Genomic DNA, 20,139 nt, shown 5'->3' on the forward strand with positions numbered 1-20,139 from the left:
CTGAAGGAAAAAAACAAACACACAAGTGACACCGTTATTTTTGGACTAATGTCCCCGGAAAAACCCAATGCGAGAAAACCGGTGCAACTATCTGAGGGTTTTATTATTAAGCAATTTCAGAATACAACCTAGATGCCAAAAATGGCTCACCCAACAAAGAATACCCTCGGCAGTAGTACCTCTCAGTCGGAGATAGATATCAACCCCAATCTACCCCACGAAATCTCCCAACATGCGTCAGCCTCTCTGGCCCAGCGTCAGCCTCTCTGGCCTCTGTGTCAGCCTTTGCGTCTCCCACGCTAGCCCTTCTCGAGCTCTGCGCAGCTCCTCGCTGCCTCTGCGTGGCCTCTGACTGCCTCTGCGTGGCCTCTAGATGCTTCTGCGTGGCCTTTAGCTGGCTCTACGTCAACCCTCTCCCGGCTTCTGCGCTGATGCTCCAGGTACTATCTTTGCGTCTCTGCTACTGGATTCATTGTCCCTCAGTTGCAACTCTGATTACTCCTTCGATTTCCTCAGCAAGCCCTGCGCCAGAAAATCGAACTCTTGATCAACTCGGTGTGTTCTCCAAGTGACCCTCAAGCCTCCTCTTATACTTTTCTCGTTGACAATTCAACGGCCAAGATTAAGTCCCTAAACAACAGCTAAGATTAGATCTAGCTTGATCCATGACTTTTGGACCATTCTAACTTAGTTTTATATTAATTCACATTAATATTTTATTTTCCCTAAGTTTAGACTTAGGGACTCCATTAAAAATATTGATTATTTTAATATCTCCCAAACTGGTTAGATTCTGCCCAAACCATTTCTGGGTATTGGAGATCTCATGTGCTTTAGCCTCTCCACCAATTTTCGTGGCTAGAGCACATCTAATGCTACCGCAAATCAACAAAATACCCTGTCAGTGAACCTTATGACTTATCATGCAATTCCATGGTTCTAGGAGTGATGCAAATGGGAAGGATACTAATTGGTGATAAATTCCATACTAATTTCTCCACGGATGACAAATTCATTGAACCTGTTCATTTGAAAACATTGGGAAAAAATGCCCTAAACATGACTATTACCCACCAAAAGTGGGTAACCCATAGGAGAAATTTTTTCTCCTCAATTGATAGCCAGCTAGCCAGCAACCCCATGAATATAAACACATAACACTATGCCAAAATTCTCCACCTATCGCTCCAATCACATCTTGCTCCCATTCAGTATTGCTTCTTGAAGGAAGGTGTATCATCTATTGACAGGTATTCTAATTATTCTTGCAATCATTTGCATGCATTTAATGTTATGGGTTTATTAATATGGATTACGAGGAAAACTGGATGATGGACCAATCTTGATTGTATTCTTGTTCCCACACTTCACGTGGCAGGTTAGTCTTTGACTCTAGTCCAGTGGGACCTCCTTTAAGACCTTATGATTTAGGAGGGGCATGTGTGTCCAAGATAATCCATTCTTACCACTTTCCATTCCTCTCAGTTATGCACCTCCATTATTTGGGTTGGTAGTCACTCGTCATCGGGATCGGGACCCTTTATCCACATCCTTGAGTCAAGGCCCAGAAACTTGTCCACGTAGGTTGATGTAGTTGTAAGAAAGATAAAAGCATGTAAAGCCACATGGAATAAAAAGTAAAATGCAAATTATCGTTGGGACTATATTTAGCACATGGGAAAAAACCTAGCATGAGAACTGCCCCCCTCATTAGCCATCAAGTTGTTCCTCAAGCATTTAATGCTTTATCTAAAGAAAGGAACTCTTGAAAGTCCCAACCCTGATGAGCGAGAAATCGCTGCATCTTAAAGGGGCACTGGAAAATATAAAAGAAAGCTTGGGATATTATGCTATTCACCAAATAAAGTTAAATGATGTAAAAGGAGCACTAGAGGGGTGGAAAAAGCAAGCCAAGGAAAAGGGTAACTCATGCTGAGTTACCTCCACTATTGCTCCATCCTTACATCTATACACTCAAGATGTTGAACCCCCATTAGCTGGTTTCATGGTTATGGCACCTGTCTTGAATTCTTTCCCACTCTATTACCACCATTATCACACACACCTATTGATTGATGGAGTTACATGGGAAATGTCATTCCCCTTAGGTGATGGAAACACCTAATAGGGTTGTTGACCAATCATCTCTAACATAAGTGAGGCAACTTGTTTACAGGTCCTAATATAGTTGGAAATTTGAAGGTGAGTTTTGTGTGAAATATTCTTGTGGCCTTAACATTAGATATGGTCCACTATGATGCTTTAATGGGTTTTCTCCCTAATGATGGTTGATATCACTTGACCTTGAGAGGTTTATGTTAGGTGGTGTTATCACAGAAGCTAAAATCCCTTGAGGTATGGGCTAGACCTCTTTAGCACCACTCCATGGTTCGTTGTGCCCTATTCCGAGAACAGTTCTAACCTTCATGATGCAGAGTTGCCCCTCCAAATATGACATTGGGATGTGAGATGATTCCAAATGGTACTTGACCCCATTATGTACCTCTAGATGCTAAAACGCAAATCCAATGGGCTTAGGCATTGGACTACTTGATGATGTGCCCAGATGGACCCAAGATGCCATTGGGTTGGCCTTGACACTATTTGATGGGCATTGCTAGTTTTAGGTCCCATATGATGGTTGGTCATCGTTGAAATGGCTTGGGAGGGCTTACATATCACTCTTGGACCCCAACACTCACACCTAGTATGATGCCACGACAGTCCTCTTAACCCTTGAAGGGTGATGTAGGACATATAATAGATGGTGTCATGGTTTAGGAGGCAATTTATGGAGATATACACATGCACTTTGAGCATTTCTTGGAGTGAGGAGCACTCATGATCCATTTTGTCCCTTGTTTGATGCTCCTTGAGCACTTATGGAGGTAGATGTCATGGTGGAGATCCTTATTTCTCACATGTGTGGGCTATTTTTGTCATTTATGTTATGTTTTTTAGCTATCCTAAGGTCAGCTTGTGACCTTAGACTTGTTGAACACTTAAAAAACTTGTCTTGGAGATTTGCTTGTAAAATTATGGAAATAAGGCATGTTAGAATTCATATAAATAGAGGAGGTTGTATTTCATTTTATCATCATCATTCACTCATCACACTCTCCTCTTTGGGAGTGAACATTAGTCCTTCGGTCTCTATATGACCTAAATGTGATCCTTTGTCGTGCGAAATGCTCTTGGATATGATGTCTTGATTGAGGATGGTTCCCTATGATTGATTGAAAAAAATCTATATTTTTTGCATTTTGAATTTGTGTAGTAGGGTCTCTACTTGTGCCATGATATAAATTGTTGAATTTATCTTGAAATCTTGTTCCTTTATAATATGTTAAAAAAAATCCTAGAAACCTTTCAAAAAAATCAAAGAGTGTGTCTCAAAAGCTCTGCTCACTACTAGATCTTCTCACCACTGCCTTCACCAAGTTTGTTTGTTGCTTCTACCATCACCAAGCCTGCTTCTCCCAAAACCTCTTGTTTTTGTCCTCTTCCCAAGAACAAACTTGTACAACATGCCACATATCCAATTTTGCAAATCTGATTATGAAATTTTTACTTGAGGCACTTTTGTATGTCTCCACATATCTCTAAAAATTTCAGTCTAAAAGTCCAAAAAAAGAAGTTACAGTGAAAATGTCAAGCTGACCTATTTGAAATTGATTTCAAGACCATTCAGAAACCCTAACTTCCACAAGGAATATCTCCAGATTGTAGCGAATTAAACTTTGAAATTTTTACCTAAGGCACTGTATGTCTCCACATGTCTCTAAAAATTTCAAAATCTAAAACATCTCATAAAATAAGTTATAGCGAAAATGCCAAACTAACCTGTTTGAAGTTAATTTCAGGACTACTCAAAAACCTTAACTTTCATAGGGCATATCTCCATCATTATAGCGAACCAAGGTTTGAAATGTTTACCACATGTACCTAGATATCTCACCTCTATCTCCTTAAGATTTCGTAGTCTGAAACACCTCAAAAAATAAGTTATAGATAAAATTCCAAAGTCACCTATTTGAACCAAATTTAATAAGCATTTTGAAATCCTGCCTCCTGCAAAGCATATCTCTAAAAGCATAGCAAACCAATGCCTGAAATTTTTACCACATGTCCATGAAGATATTGCCTCTATCTCCTCAAAATTTCACAGTCTAAATTATCCCAGACAAAAGTTTACAGCGAAAATGGCAGGATGATGCATTCACTCCACAAAACACATTTTCCCTTCAATAAGAGAAACATTTTTGCTCCATCATAAGTTGTTTCCTTGTGTAGTGGATTTAGATAGACCCTATCCACATACAAACTTACAGATTTAGCTACCAAATGAGGGTTTTTATAAGGCACAAAACCTTGGCTGTTTATAGCCCATATTATTTCTTTAAGCACCCTTGAAAATGACATGCATGACCCCACAACCCAAGCAAATATGACACTTTTTCATCCACCACCCGAAAACTCAAACTCAATTTCTATCTTTTCTTCGTGTTATTGTTGCTAAGCTCTCCTTTTCTCCCCTTCATACTACATGAATTCAACTTAGTTAACCTTAGGGAAGCCCCCGTTAACTTAGGTCCAACCCTAGTCTAAGGTAAAAAAAGGCATGGCCACTGAGGTGACAATAAGTACCATACCTAAGTTTTCCTTGGGGTCTCACACTTGTGATTAGGACTTTTGTAGCATGTGAAACTTTGGGAGGTAACAAGCACACAAGACATCCTTTCACCTCTTTGGTTATGTCTGGTGCCAAGGAAGTTGTCATGAAAAAGGTATAGGCATAATGCCTCCTTCCTTCTCCATCTATGACTATGTAAATCTTTCTTCCAGGCATGTTGGGATATTAGACATCAGGAAGTTGCTTAAGACCAACTTAGTCTAAAGTAATAACTAAGTGTGATAATTTCCTTGTGTGCTTTTGTGCTTTCATATTTGACGTTAGCATTCTATCTTGAGCATAATGATTCAAAGTCCTCTTATTCTTGGTATTCATGACACATTATCGATGACTTTTCACCTCATTGATTTGTGATATCTATTTAAACATCACAAAGCGTCATTTGTCATCAATGGCCATATGTCAATTTAATGCCACAAGGCAAAATAAAGTATTGTATTGTATGCAGTTTTTCCTCCTTGAGAAATGATTCAACTTTTTTATTCCTCCATGGATGTTTCCTTATTCAAGATTTTACTATATAAATATCATTGTCTCTATCATTGGTTTGGGCGGATTATTTTTCTGTGTTCATTCCTTTAGTTGCCCATTTGTTGATTTCAACACAAGGTTGGTCTTGGTATTATGTGTTAGATACAATGTTACATTTATTGTTATCGGAAATTTATCACTAGGGTCCAAAATTTAAATTCTCAACAATATCGGGGAAAATATCAGAAATTATCAGGAAACTTAAAAATATACAAATATAATCATTTTTTCAATTTTTTAACTTGTGAAGCAACATCAACATAAAATAAACACATTGCCACATAGATATGAAAATAAAATTGATATATAAGATGTATAAGCGAAGAAACCAGATTCGCTCCCCTGGCCCCACGTGTCCCGAATTGGACACAATTCGGTGGGACACGTGTCCTCTGGATCGTGTCCTGATTCCAGAGCATGTGTCATGCATTTATGCCCTCCGCGCGCCTTTAAAAGTGTGATTTGGCCATCCATTTCTTCACCAAAGTCATTGTGGGTGTGTGAGTGCTAAGAGCAAAGGGCGTGGGAGAATTTTGGAGGCGATTCAAGCAACAGGTAAGTGCATTTTATCTCTATTTTTTTGCATTTTTATTACAGCAGTTTGCATGTGCATTTGTTTTACGAATTGTGCATTTTTTCTTTATTTTTTTACAGCATTCATGTCTCAATCAAGGGTAGCAGGGAAGAGGCAAGGAAGGGGAAGAATGTCCCCATTGGAGAATGTCCCTCCTCTTCCAATTTCATCAGGGTCTGCAAGTGTTCCCTATATTACAAGTGGGGCTGCAACAACAACTTCAAATGTTGAGGGAAGACAACAACCTCAAGATAACAAATATCCCTTGTGGAAATATGTCACAAGAGAGCAAGGGTCAAACAACAAGATGAAGGGAGGAGGAAATGTTGCTTGGAAATGCAACTATTGCAAAAATCATTTCATGAGCACATATTTCCGTGTGAAAGCTCATTTGTTGGCTTTACCAAGTTGTGGAGTTGCAACATGTACACAGGTGTCTTTAACTAAGAGGAAGGAAGTGGAAAAAATAGGCCAACCTTGGTATGGCAAAGGTGGCTGCAACATCTATAAAAAAAAAGAATGAAGACCCCCTTCCATTATTGAGGAAAAGCAACAACAAATTTCCATTTGAGAGTTCTGGTGGGGGGCAAGTAGCAAAAAGGAAGGCAGTGGCACTTGGTCCAATGGACAAGATTGTTTAGAAACAGAAATGGGAAGAGCTTGATCTTGCCATTGCATTTTTTTTCTATCAGAACTTCATATCCTTTAATGTTGCACGCTCAACTTTATTTATTGAGATATGTCGAGCTCTAACTCAAGGGGCTCCATCAAGGTATGTGCCTCCTAGGTCAAAGAAGCTAAGAACCACATTGGTGACGAAGGAAAAGAAAGAGGTGGACAAAATGCTTGAGCCTATTAAATCAGCATGGCCAATATCTGGGGTTAGCATTGTTTCTGATGGATGGATAGATCTAGCACGACACCCACTCATCAACTTCATGGTGTCTTCCTTGAATGGTCTAGTTTTCTTGAAATCAGCGGATGCACTTGCACAATACAAGGATGCACAATATATGGGTGACTTGTTTATTAATGTTATTGCAGATGTAGGTGTTGATTCTTATGTGCAAATCATTACAAATAATGCACCTATTTGCAAGGTCGTTGGCATGATTGTGGAAGCTAAATATCCACAAGTATTTTGGACACCTTGCATTGTCCATTCTTTGAATTTAGCACTTAAATCTATTGCTTCTGATATGCTTTGGATTGCAATAATTATTGAGGATGCACTCCATATCCACAACTTTGTATAAAATCATACAAATGCCCTCACTATCTACAAGGAGTACGCCAATCTATCATTGTTGAAGATTGTGGATACACAATTTTCCTCTTCATTCATCATGTTGAAGAGGTTGAGGGCGTTCAAGACTGCTCTTGGGGCGATGGTTATTTCATATTTTTGGTCTTTTTGGAGAAAGACAGATCAAGCAGCCTCAAAAGGAGTGAAGGACATAGTGTTAGATGATGCTTGGTGAGAGAGGGCAGATCTACTTATTCAGATCATGGACACTATCATTTCTTAGCTTCAATTTGCATATACAGACCAACCCATCCTCGGAGAGGTTTATGAGGGATGGGATTCCATGATTGAGTCTGTGAAGAGCATTATTCTATAGAGTGAGTGCCCCGAGTATGAAACATCATCAGAGGCCTTCTTCACCACCACACAAGATATTCTTGTCAACAGATGGAACAAGAAATGCACACCTTTGCATTGTTTGGCTCACTCATTGAACCCAAAATACTACAGCCATGAGTGGTTAAATGGTGGACCTTCTTGCAGATTCCCTCCTCACATGAATGGGGAAATTTCACAGGGGAGGAAATTTGCATCGAGGTAGATTTTTCAAGATAGAGCATCCCTTGATGAGGTGGAGGATGCCTTTGCAGAGCTTTCCATTAGCACTGGTCGATTTGCAAGATATGATGTGATTAGAGACAGGGGGGCTAAAAAGCCCTATTCTTGGTGGGCAACTCATGGGGAAACAAGCCCTCCTCTACAGTAATTAGTCATGAAGCTCCTTTCTCAGGTGACTTCATCCTCTTGTTGCGAGAGGAATTGAAGCACATATGGGAATTTGTATAGTGTCAAGAAGAGCAGGTTTGAGAAGCCCAAGGCAAAGACAATGGTGTATGTGCACACCAACCTTCGTCTTATTTATAGACAAAGGGATGAGTGGTTGAAGGGAAAGACAAAGAAGTGGGATGTCTTTCTTGATGATATGGGTTTGGACAGCAGTGTTGAGTCGACTTTGGCCAACATGGATCTTAATGACCCAATGTTAGAGCCTATCACTTTTGATGATGGTGATATTGTAGAGGGGTCATCCTCCACACCAACAGATGCAAAGATTACATTGGATACTGAGGAGGAGGATGCAGCAGAGGAGAGCAGTGGTGACCATGATGATAAGTACAGTGATGTTGATTTTGATTATGAGGATTTATGACTCATGAGCTACCTACTACCTTCAAGCTTGTAGTTGTTTTGTATTTTCTATTTCTATTTGCCATTGGCATAGCTACTACCTATGTAACATTGTACGCGTTTTGATTTTGATGACTTAATGAGAAAACTATAGTATCTTGTCTTTCTCCTATTGGATCATTGATGAATATGTATTATGATTTATCATTTATGTCACAATTGTATTGTAAGCATAATGTTACTTTGTAAAACTTACATCTAGATGAAGATCTTTGTTTGAATCAACAAATTTGTATCAAGAATGAGAATTTGTGTAAGAAATATCTAATTTTTAATATATATTGATAAAATAATATATAACGTGTCCTATTCCAGGGGGTAAATGTGTCCATGTCTGACACTCGAATCCCCGAGTCCTTCGTGTCCTGTGTCTCGTGGCAGGTGACTTAATGTATAAGATGTAGTACATCATATATCAACATTGAGATATGATATTTGTCCCAAGTCATAAGATCTAACAAAATTATACAAAATCATATCAAAACAAAAATAAATGTATCTCATGAGATGAATAATGGAAATGAAAACAATGGATCTCCCCTTGTTTGCTTGATGGAAAATGGTCACAACATCATCTTCAATAATGTTATCAAAATTGGACCAAAATATTGGTCAACCAAAAAATACATAAAATATTCAAATTTTGAAAAGAACATATAATTCATTTGCATCCATATGAATCCAAATTATTGACACAAATATGCAAATTTCCTCATGTATATAGAAAGGGTGCATATAACCAGAATAACACTGAGTGCAACCCATCTTTGAATCAAAATAGATCAACAAAGAGGCTCTAAATGGCCTCTAGAGTCCAAAAAAATCATGCTCGAACAATTAGCCAAATAACACCAAAATCATTGCCTATATTGGGATACTCCTCATCAAGAACACCCTTTAACATTTAAAATAAGATAGAAAAAGCATAACATGCCTAATCAATGATTGTGCTTGAGTGAAGTGTACATTCTTACTAGGGTCATGAAGGAGGAGTTCAATAGTCAATGCCACCAACATTGAGGTACATAGAGGGCTTGGTGCTTTTGATTAAATGTCAGTTCCATACCCTCATACATCGTAGAATCCAGTAGAAACTTTGGAATCCTATCAATCATGAAATCTTGAAAAACTATTAACATTGTTGAATTTTGAATGGGATCTAAAATTCTACTTTCTCCGTATGAAATCCAATGAGTTTGGAAACACTCTCAAACATCCTAAAACAATTAACAATAATGTTAAAAACTATGTTGCCAAGAAACGTGGGTTCGGGGACACGGACGACATTTTTTGAAACAAGGTGCGTGAGTTCTTAGGGTAATATAATAATATTAAATTTTATAAATTATAGATTTATAAATTATAATTAATAATATATATGAAATTTGAATTTGTACATTTTTCAACTTTAAACAAAAAAACTTTAATCATTTAAATATGCACTTCATTGAATATTCAACATTCACATTAAAATTTCAAAATTTATCACCAAAAAATTGTTCAGTGTTTACATATTAATAAGAATCATGAATCATGATATATGTCCATTTTCATACTACATTCAAAATTTTCCTTGAGGTATCTCCAAACATGAACTAGGAAATTTTAAAATGCTAAAATAAAAATAGCTAAAGCCTAATGAAAAATGGCTTCCTCAAGCCATGTCATCAACATCGATGTCACCAACATCACTTAGATCTTCGGCTAGCATGCTCTCCAAGTAGGAATCACTCTCATCTTGAGGCTCTTGCTCATCCATAGCAATTGGAGGTAGCTCAATAAGGCCATTTGGTTGTATCTCCTCTTCCACACACATATCATCATCTATGTGTTGGTCCCATCTTTTGAAAGGACCCTCCTTGTACGCCGGGTCTTGTCGAGATATGAGACGAAGTGTGCTATGAATGTACACTAAGTTCTCTACCTTCTTTGAACCCAACCTATTTCTCTTTACTAAATGAATAAAGGCATAAGTACTCCAATTCTTCTCACAAGATGAAGAACTAGCTACCTGAAATATTGGGGGAAGCCTATTAAATTAATTAAAAATTGAAGATTAGAAACTAAAACTAAAATGAAAATTTAAAATTTAAAAATAAAAATTAATTTCCTATATTTAATTGAGAATTTTTCAAATTTTGAATAAGATGAGAAACTCCAAACTAGCTACCTATCCAAGTAACCGTATGGAAAATTGTTGCAACTCAGGAGCATCAACACCATGAAGCCACCCCCAATCAATTGGATCCTTCTTGTGTCTTTCTACCAAAGATGCATGTGAACCAAAGACACCTCGGCCACGTGAAATGGGTAAATCGGAACAGTTCAACCAAAACTAAAAATGAAATTCAATCGTTGTGGGTTAGTAAAGAGTTTAGGTTTACATTTTAAGTTTTTGACATTTGTTAATAATAAATATCATATTATTAATTTTTAAATTTCAATAAAAAAAATTTACTTGAAAATTAAATTTTTAATATAATTTTTTTTCTGAAGAACCCAAAGAACTCAAACCAAAGAACCTGTTGACCACTGGAGTGGCACCTAATGATTATATGAAGACTCCATGCCCAAGGATAATCCAGAGGACACTTGTACCATCAGATATCATCAATCAACAGAGTTTTTTAACTCTACTTCTATCTTCTCATCATCTTTCTTGTACCCAGATTCCACACCCTACGGAGAATTGTAATAAGTCATACTAGTAATAATGAGTTTTGAGTCTATAACAGGTCTAGGATGTTGAGACTCGATCAGCAAACGAGTACACCTTGGAGTGTTTTTTTTATCTGGTTAATTATCCCTTCTTTTTCAAAGGCAAATAATTTTCTAGGTTTTTTCACTCACATTTTACCCCAAAGCCGGGGTGACGGTTTGAAGGTTGAGCCCTTGACAAATCTTAGTGTCTAGAGTCGATGTATATTACCATACTAGATCACACAAAAAAAATTGTGGAATTTGGTTAGGTCTAGGTAGTCATTTTTTTATTTTTTTAGATTTCTCGTAGATTAAAAATTGCAAATAAAATTGTATTTAAATTGTAATAAGTGTAGTCTAGAGAAGTTATATGGGGTATGACTAATCAAAATTACACCTCTCACCCTCAAATTTCTACTATAACACACTTTGAGGGGTTAATAATGTGTTTTGGACCCTCAAAACCCATTTTTCCTAAGTTTAGTGGAAAATTTGGCAATTAATTAAGCTAGAAATTAAATAAATGGAGAAAAATAAATATCCACTCATGTTAAATGTTGTGGAAATGAGGTGGAAAATTATGGGGGAGTTAAATTACAGTCCCAAGGTGATGTGAACTCCTAAAATCAAGGAAAGGACATGTGCTCAAATAAAATCGAATTTCTGGCATTAAATGAAAAAACTGCTTGGAAATTCGAATTTGTGATGTTAATGCACAATTGGGAGGATTTGAAAGAATATTTGGTGGATATTTTTGTGAGAAATTGTCCCCACATAGGTTACCACCCATATACACTTGTCATTCCACCATAAAATTCGAATTTGGCACCTAAAGGAAGAAGAAAATGATGTCCACTTGCCAGAATTCGATTTTTACACTTGGCATTAGAGCTCCATTCAACAAATTCAAATTTCTTTTTGGGATTGTCATCTCATGCCACTTGTTTAATCACTTCTACATTGGGATTGGCTCCAATGTCATTTGTCATTGTCATTATTCATTGGGATTTGCTCCCAACTCTTTATATAATAGAGCCATGGGCTCTCACATTGTAAGAATATTGTTACTAGCTATTGTGCTTACGGAAGCGTTGTTGCCTTGTACACTTTTAGAAATACCAATAAGGACTTTGGGGTTTCATTCATGAGGTGTTCCTCATTTTCGAGTGTGATGAATTGTTGAGCATTGGTATAATTCCTTTTACTCATGCTTTGATCTAGTTTGCTTCCATATGCTCTTGTAGATTTGTTAATATAAAGCTATCTTGCATTAACATTTGATTTAGAAGTATGCTCTAGGTATAGAATGCTCTAGTTGGTTTTAAATAAATCTCTAGAGTTTCTTATCATTGTTTATTGCTAAATCTATATGGAACTAATTCTTGTTGGGATTACAGAATCAAGCGTGAGGGGAAGTCTTTGGAAAGACCAACCCACTCTTGATACATTCTTAAAGAAGCTCTCATTTGTTCTTTGAACCTTTATAGTCTTATCTTACAAAGTGGTTTTGCAGGCATTTCGGCACATAACTTGTGCACAAGCCGAAAAATTCTAAATTTAAATCTCTTTTGAAAAAAACATTGTACTTCATTTCTTTCATTTGCTATCTAAGAACTTGAAGATGGCTAAGCAAAGACGAGAGTTTACTCACTCTCGAGCTTAGACTTTTGTAAATTATAATTGTACATGTACATTTTATCTTGTTGACTTTTCCATTAATACTTTACTTATTTTGCAGCCATTGTTTGGATTGTTTTCTAACTCTTGTGTGGCAGATTTTGAAGAGCAACTTCCCGCAACATCTAACAAGTGTTTGCAGGACGTTTGGCAAGTGTTGGGGGTTTGATTTCCAAGGATGACATGAACCCTTTTGAGGCTTATTTTGGCCAAGTCGAGTTCACTAGAGGGCTGCCCATTTTCCTCTTTAAGCCGTGGGCATCTGGAGGAAACTCACACCTTGTTTCCCTTGCATAATTTTTGTGATATCTTGTCATTACTTTCTCAATAAAAGAAGTCTAGTGTCCAAGTTTCAAGCAATTATTGTGAGGACTCTCCTTGAAGTATAGTTGAGAACTTTGAAGGGCCCTCTTCCCATTGTAATATTAATAAAATATCTAACTTGCTTGTGGGAGCTTGGGATTTCTCCCATGGTATCCTATCTCCCCATTTAGAGGGAGGCTTCTCTTAAGTGGATTGACATTTGCATGGTTTAAGCTTTCATACTTCATTCACTTACATGCATGTTTTAATTGGGAATTAACACAACTTCACTATCACATTTCATTAAGTTAAAGTTTGTTACAATTTTATTTGAGCTTTGCATTTTCTTTCTCATTGTTACATGGAGCTACAAACTTACACTTTACTTTGGGCAATTCATCATTTACATGTAAGCATTTTATATTCTTAACAAACTTTGATTCGTTTCCATTTACCTTGTAAATTGTTTCATGACACTTGAATACATGCTTCAATTTTATGCTACATTGTTATCTTTAATATTGGAGCAATTTATTGTCATTCTCTATTTGAAACAAATTTTACTTTCAAGCAAATTACTTGTATCATTTTAATTCATTGATGAAACACATGCAACACTTGTAAGCTAATTTTATTCCTCCAATTGAAATTATAATTGCAACTTATGTTGAACACTATTTCATTTTCAAGCATTGCAAATCAATCTCTTTGAAGCATTTGCATGTATCATTATTTTAATTTGGGGAATTAACACAATTTTCATTTCATCTAAGCATTTTAGTGTAGGAAGGCCGCAAGCCTCATTAAAATTTTACGTCCAACATAAGTTGATTGAAATAGACATCTTAGGGATCCTCTACTCCTCTATTGACTCCTCACTGTGAGATCCATATCATTGGGCGAGGATGAGGACTGAGGATTGAAGAGTTAAATTGTAATCTTGTTGTAGAGCTACTTAATAAAATTAACCAAGAGCACTTTCCATTACATTTACTTTACTTGTCTCTTGATGGTTTGAGTTTTCATTTGCAAAGTCTATTCCAAAAGCAAGTATTGTAATCATTTCAAACAAGTGTTTTCTTTTCATGTTTCAAGTCTAATTGCATATTGATGTCTTGGTTTAGCACTTCCTTTCTTTCACATTTCCAAGTTAATTACTAATTTTTGGGTTTTGGCAAAATATGTTTCACATGTTTTCATTTATAAAGTTGATTATCTCAAAAGCATTTTGTATCTTACATATCTTGTGCTAACAATTCTTATTTACATTTCAGGGTTACTTTGTTTTCTCTTTTGAGAGCATTGCATTTTACTTTGAGCAAATTCATTATAAAGCATTGGTTTTATGGTTTTTAATCATATTAGATTGCCATTTTTATTTCAAGTTGCTCACTTCATATTTGCCCATAAATCCTTAAAAGTAATCCATTTTCACTATAACACTCTCCTAGAAACTCACATCTTTTAACATAACTTTTCATTAGGGACCACCCCCCCGTTAGCTAACCTAGGAGATTGCTCAAACAGAGAGAGTCAGGATTAGTGTGACAGCTCCTTCTCTGAGTTCCCTGCCACCAACCGCACCTTGTGGGGTTGAAAGTTTTTTCTCACTGACTTGTAGGTAAGTGTAGATGGCAGGGTCAACAAGACCCAAAGAACCCAATTTTTTTTTTTGGAGAACCTGGTTCTCCATAGAAGAACCCGATTCTTATGGGTTCTTCTGAGAAGAACCCGTACCCGAATCTGGTACTTAGGGACGAGAACTCGGGATAGGTTCGAGAACCCCACCCCTGGGTTCGGGAACCCATGCAACATAGGTTAAAAATTTAAGAATTCAATATTTACCATTATCTACCAAGGTATGTATCTCATGAGATGAATCATGGGAAATGAAAACAATAGGTTTCCCTTTGTTTGTTTGATGGAAAATAGTCACATTATCCTCACTGCTCAATCTCCTAACTTAGTTTTAAAAAATGAGGGTTAAAAAAGCAAAAAATTGGTTATAAGGTGAAATTGACATAGACAGGGTGACAATGTCCAAATTATCACAATAATTACCTAAATTTTCGTGATAATTACTGCCGATTTTATTGCCGAGGCTGACTTTGGCTATATTATCGCAATAACTCTGATATTGTCATGATAAGTGCAACACTGGTTAAATCTCTGTGTCCAGTCTAGGATTCAGGAAGTTGTGTCTTGAGTCAAATGGGAGTCAAGTTGAATCAAACCAAATTATAAGGTCATATTGAAATTGACTGATTTGAATCTATTATTTGTTCCTAAGTTGTGGTTTTCAAGTTTTTCATCACTGTGATTTTAATTTATTAGCTTTTTCTAATACATTAAGTTAACCCGCGCATTCACATTTGAGTTCATGATTTCACTCAGAAGAGTTTTGCCCAGAAAAAGGTTGACATTGAGAGGAAAAGCCAGTAATAAGGACTTTACTTCTAGCAGGTGGCATACTTGGCCAAGTTTTGAGGGTCAACATCTTGTTTGGTGAGCTAAAAAAAGAATATTCAAAGGATTGAACGAATATAAGAACCAATGTTATAATGCTGAATAACCGTACAGCGTTTCTGAATCCTTTTCAGTTTGAGATATGGTATTAGTTCCTCACCCCTCTCGAAGATGATTTGAAATGGAAGTTGATATATGTGGGATCTGCATCTTCAGAGAGTCAACGCTCAATTCTTTTGCAAAGAAGTTCAAACTTAAGCCAAGTGCAAAGAGTTTTACTCCATGACAAAGTGGTCTATGAATATCACTTCTGGGAGGAAAAGCAACAGACACGTCTTCAGAGGTTTGACACAGAAATGATCTTTAGTTCCCATTAACTGATGAAGATGTTGACTAATTATTACAAAGAGGGTGTAGCATGTCTCTCTTATGATAAAGGTAGCAGTCCTTGAAGAAACCAGAGATGCCAGATTTCTATTGTGGAAAACATTGGTTTTCCTTGATTTCTGTAAAGCAGCTTGGAAAAAAGTCTCAAAAGAAGATTCATGATCTTATTGTGTTCCATTTATATTTGGTAGAAAATCAATCAAATTTGAAGAATTTGAACCAATAAATATTGGCAAATGCATGCTTCAACACATCAACACTAATATATTAACAGCAAACCAACAAAAGGGTCTGTTGACTTACTGCAATTAGACGAGCACAAAGCCAAATTCGTTTTGGTGAAGGGAAAGGATACAAGAGTCGACCAACACCATATGCAGCCACTGCCAAGAAATGCAGAAACAAACTCAATGGCTGTGGATTCAAACCAGACAGCAGTGCCACAGGTCCACTGGAAAACACACCTCCTAATCTCAAATACTCAAATAAAGCATGGCGCATCTCTTTCATCGGCTGATCAGATGAAGCACAAAAAACTTTATACAAAGAATCTGCCAAAGTATTTATCGTTGATGCAAGAGGCTGCATATAATAAATAAAGCCAGCCTTGATTAGTATCAAGTATTTGAAGAACAAAATATTAACACCACAAATTAAACTGAAACATCATAGAAACTTCTGAGTAGCTCAGAGTCTGACAAAAAACTACAAACTGTCATGTTCACAAGATGAACTGGTAGTGATTCCATTTGGCCAAATTTTTCCACTTATTCCTTGTATAAGAAAAATTCGATTATGCACAAGTATACATACCTTACGCAGTGTGTAGAAGGCTTCCATATATTCACAAAGGGAAGATGCATCATGAAGGTTATGGAGAGGTTTAAGAAGCCTCTCAAGAACAGCAATGTCAGACAATGCAACAGTCATTCCACCACCAGTTAATGGATGCCGCATATTAAAGGCATCCCCTAAAAGCAGAGCTCCAGGACTAGGCAACGGTGAGGCAGGCATACTCTTGTTTGGCATGGTCCGCATATTTCCCTTTTCAACAGCAGCTAAAAAGGGTACTTGTAGCTGCTTTGGAAGCTGATACATTCCAGAAAAGAATGAGATGATATTCATATTATCCCTACTACAGTACATATCTTCCTTAAAACACTTATTATTGACTCGTCTAATCACCTTTAAGATGGAAATACAAATAGATTGGTTTAACTACCAGCCAGGTGTGATTTGATTGTTTTCTATATTACCTGAGGGGCCACCACAGTTTGTAAATATTTTGCCATGTCTCCAGTGGCCAGGGATGGAACCTTTTTACCAGGTATATCAACTAAGCAACGCACCTCAGTGCTGCCAATTGGATAGAATAGGATAGGAGAGGGATCTGCTAATATAACATGCCCGTAATTAGGGTATGGAAGGTCGCAGTTTTCCAGCACAAGACCTACAAAATATGAAGTCACATCCACCTGCATAACAATGGAAGGATTAGTAATGATTATTTCACAGTCCTAGTTTGTTAATAACAAAACAAGATTCTGAAAATTATCTTTTATGACAAGCATTAGTTCCAATGTAAAATAAGCCATGAAGTTGTTTGTGCCTATACATGCTGCATCAAAATAACATGACAATGTTGCATGATACCAGTACAATATTTTGGTTGGTTCTGATATCCTAAGCAAAATTTCACTAACTAAAATGAATACTGTGACCTGGAAATAGCAACTACTATCACTGCTGAGGGGACTGCACGATAAGAAAAAAAAACTTTTGTATTTTGATTCCCATTTTCCTCTATTACTTGCAAGATGACTTCTATGTTATCGTTCATCAATGTAACCTGAGACTCTCTTCCTTCATGTGCCAATTCTATTTGTCAGTCTCCCTTTAGCCATACTATCTACATCGGTGAGAGAAAAGTACAGATATTCGTGTTCTTCACGTCAAAATGGAATTTTAGTGTTCTGAGGTTCTACAAGGCATAAATGCATCTATGCAAAAAAACAGCAAATTAAACATTAAAGAAAATATGCAACTCACATCCCTATAACCATCAAAAACAAAGATCTTCCATTTCATATATCTTATTGCAGTGCATCAAAGTCACACTTGGGAAAGACTCAGCAAACTGAAGAGTAAGAGTCTAATTCAAACTTGGGAAATACTCTGCTAAAACATGGCATAAAACTTGGGAAACAAAAACATAAATTTACAAATCTTTAAAATTCAGAACAGAAACCTGACTGAGTGTTATAAGTCAAAGTTTCAAACAAGGGCTGTGCATATGGGAATTTCAATAATTAAGCTACCACACTGCAACATGTAAATTTCTTGCACTGACTTGTTCATATTCATGATGATCACATCCCAAGTTCAAAGCTAGTGAGAACATCCTTAACAGGTGGCATTTGTTACAGACAAAATAGATTACACTGTCTTTGAAGAAAATGGAACTGCTTTGCCTGTATGTTAAACACATTGGAATTCATCACTTCTGTATGAAAAAACTGGTGGAAGTATCAATCAAAAGTCCAGTGCTCTAGAATTTCCCTGGTGGAGGGCAACTAACCCAGTCTTAATCCTATTATCAATTCAAAGAGAATACGCTACAATTGGCTCTAGAGCAATTTTTGGTGTTCCATTCATTGGTAATACAACCCAGGAAACTAACCATCCTACTGCCCTAAAGTGACAACACTCTTTTAAACGTGTTTTTCAGTCTACAACTTGCTACCTAAGTGGATAGTGTTGCACTTCAGGAAACCCCATAGAAACACACTTAGTTGATGTGACTTGTCGCAGCTTGGACAAGATTATCTTATAAAGTTTGACCTGCTATTCTCCATTCATCAGTTACATTCCTTTGCTCATAAGTCATTCACAGTGGTGTATCATTTCCTCATGCCCCTGACTTCAAATGTGCTGAATGATATTTCATGCTGCTTCGATTAGTGGTTGGTATGGTTTCATTAGCTAACCTCCTCATCTGAAAATGATGTTAACGTTTCATCTTGTTGTGTAGATGTCAGCATTAGATGGATTCATTATCACATTCAGCTTAGTAAGGATGTTACCAGGTTACTACTTCTAACCACCAGGACATAATTACTTTTGGATAAGAGTATCATTAAGCTAGGCCACTAGGTACTACTTGGGATTTAGGTTGGGTAGCTTGAACATATCCCTTCCATACTTAACACTTTCCATTAAACATTTTTCACTTTCTATCCCATTCATAGGAGACATAATCCCCCTAACCTATAGCTAACTTGCCAAAGATCATTCAAAATAGGGTCGTCAAGGAAGAAAAAAAAAGAAAATGCAAGCCTCAAAAAGTCTGTCAAGCCAAATAAAAGGCTAAAGAGGAGAAGAGCAAAATAAACTCAAGAAAAAAAATACTATTTCATCATGCCCTCCCCCCTCAAAAGTCCTAAAGGGCAGAATGCCTATCCAAAGAAAGAGGACGTAGAAAAAACAAAATAAAAAGTAAGGGGAAGTCTGTGTAGGCTGAAGTAGTAAAAGCTCCCTCTCACAAGACTTTTGTAATATTCCAAATGCGAAAAGTTGGAGTTTTCTTGAAATTTTTAACTCAGAAATATTTCAGATAAAATTTCCATTCATAAACAGGACATTGCCATGTAAAATTCAACAAAAGAGAACTGCAAATAACAATGATGGGCAGAAGGAAATCTCAACTTTTATTATAATAAGCAACAGGGGTTTACATGCTGATACAAAAAAATAGCTGAGATGGAAACTGGCCTCAAGAATCTGCTCTGATGTTGTGTTGGCCCTCCAAAACTAAACTGAAATGTCACTGTTGAGCTCTCCTATGAATTATGTATAAATTCACCAAATGGAGATGGGTACTCACCCAATCTCACTGAATTACCCGAGGGTTTCCATCTTGGGGCTACCAATGAAATAGAGAATCGGGTTCTCAACCTCTTATACAAGAAGCAATATCAAATCCAAGATGTCCTTCCAATGGCCTCCTTTTTATAAATCTGATGAACCCCTCTAGAACCTCCTATTTTATTATTATTATAATCATTGAGCTCATTTCCCTCTTGTTTCAATTAAAATATTCTTTTTAATGTGGGAAAATGGTAAATTGGCCATCATGCCTCCTAAAGCCACTGAAAATCCCCGCTAACCATCTCATTATGTAGATCTCGTTCCGATTCCAACGAGTTATTACATTAAGGTGTTCCGTCAAGTATTCCTCTCGGACAACCACCTTAAGCGTAATTAAATGAGTTATGTACAATAATAACCCCATTTTACGAGAATTATCAGAATGCA

The 20,139-nt window shown here is 36.8% G+C and overlaps 1 protein-coding gene across 2 annotated transcripts in view; it reads right to left on the reverse strand.

The window, feature by feature from the left end:
- Positions 1 to 20,139, reverse strand: part of LOC149222993 (squalene monooxygenase SE1-like) — a 187,587-nt gene that overhangs the window by 37,819 nt on the left and 129,629 nt on the right. For both annotated transcript variants that reach the window (XM_089385704.1, XM_089385705.1), the window contains 3 exons: positions 17,082 to 17,300; positions 16,639 to 16,914; positions 16,129 to 16,407 (listed from right to left, as the gene is read on the reverse strand). In XM_089385704.1, coding sequence (XP_089241830.1) covers positions 16,129 to 16,407; positions 16,639 to 16,914; positions 17,082 to 17,300 — 774 coding nt within the window. The remainder of the gene's footprint in view (positions 1 to 16,128; positions 16,408 to 16,638; positions 16,915 to 17,081; positions 17,301 to 20,139) is intronic.

Source organism: Pinus tabuliformis, chromosome Q (genome assembly GCF_031772625.1).
Source record: "Pinus tabuliformis cultivar Carrire ecotype Pingquan chromosome Q, CPIR1, whole genome shotgun sequence".
NCBI classification, from domain to species: Eukaryota; Viridiplantae; Streptophyta; class Pinopsida; order Pinales; family Pinaceae; genus Pinus; species Pinus tabuliformis.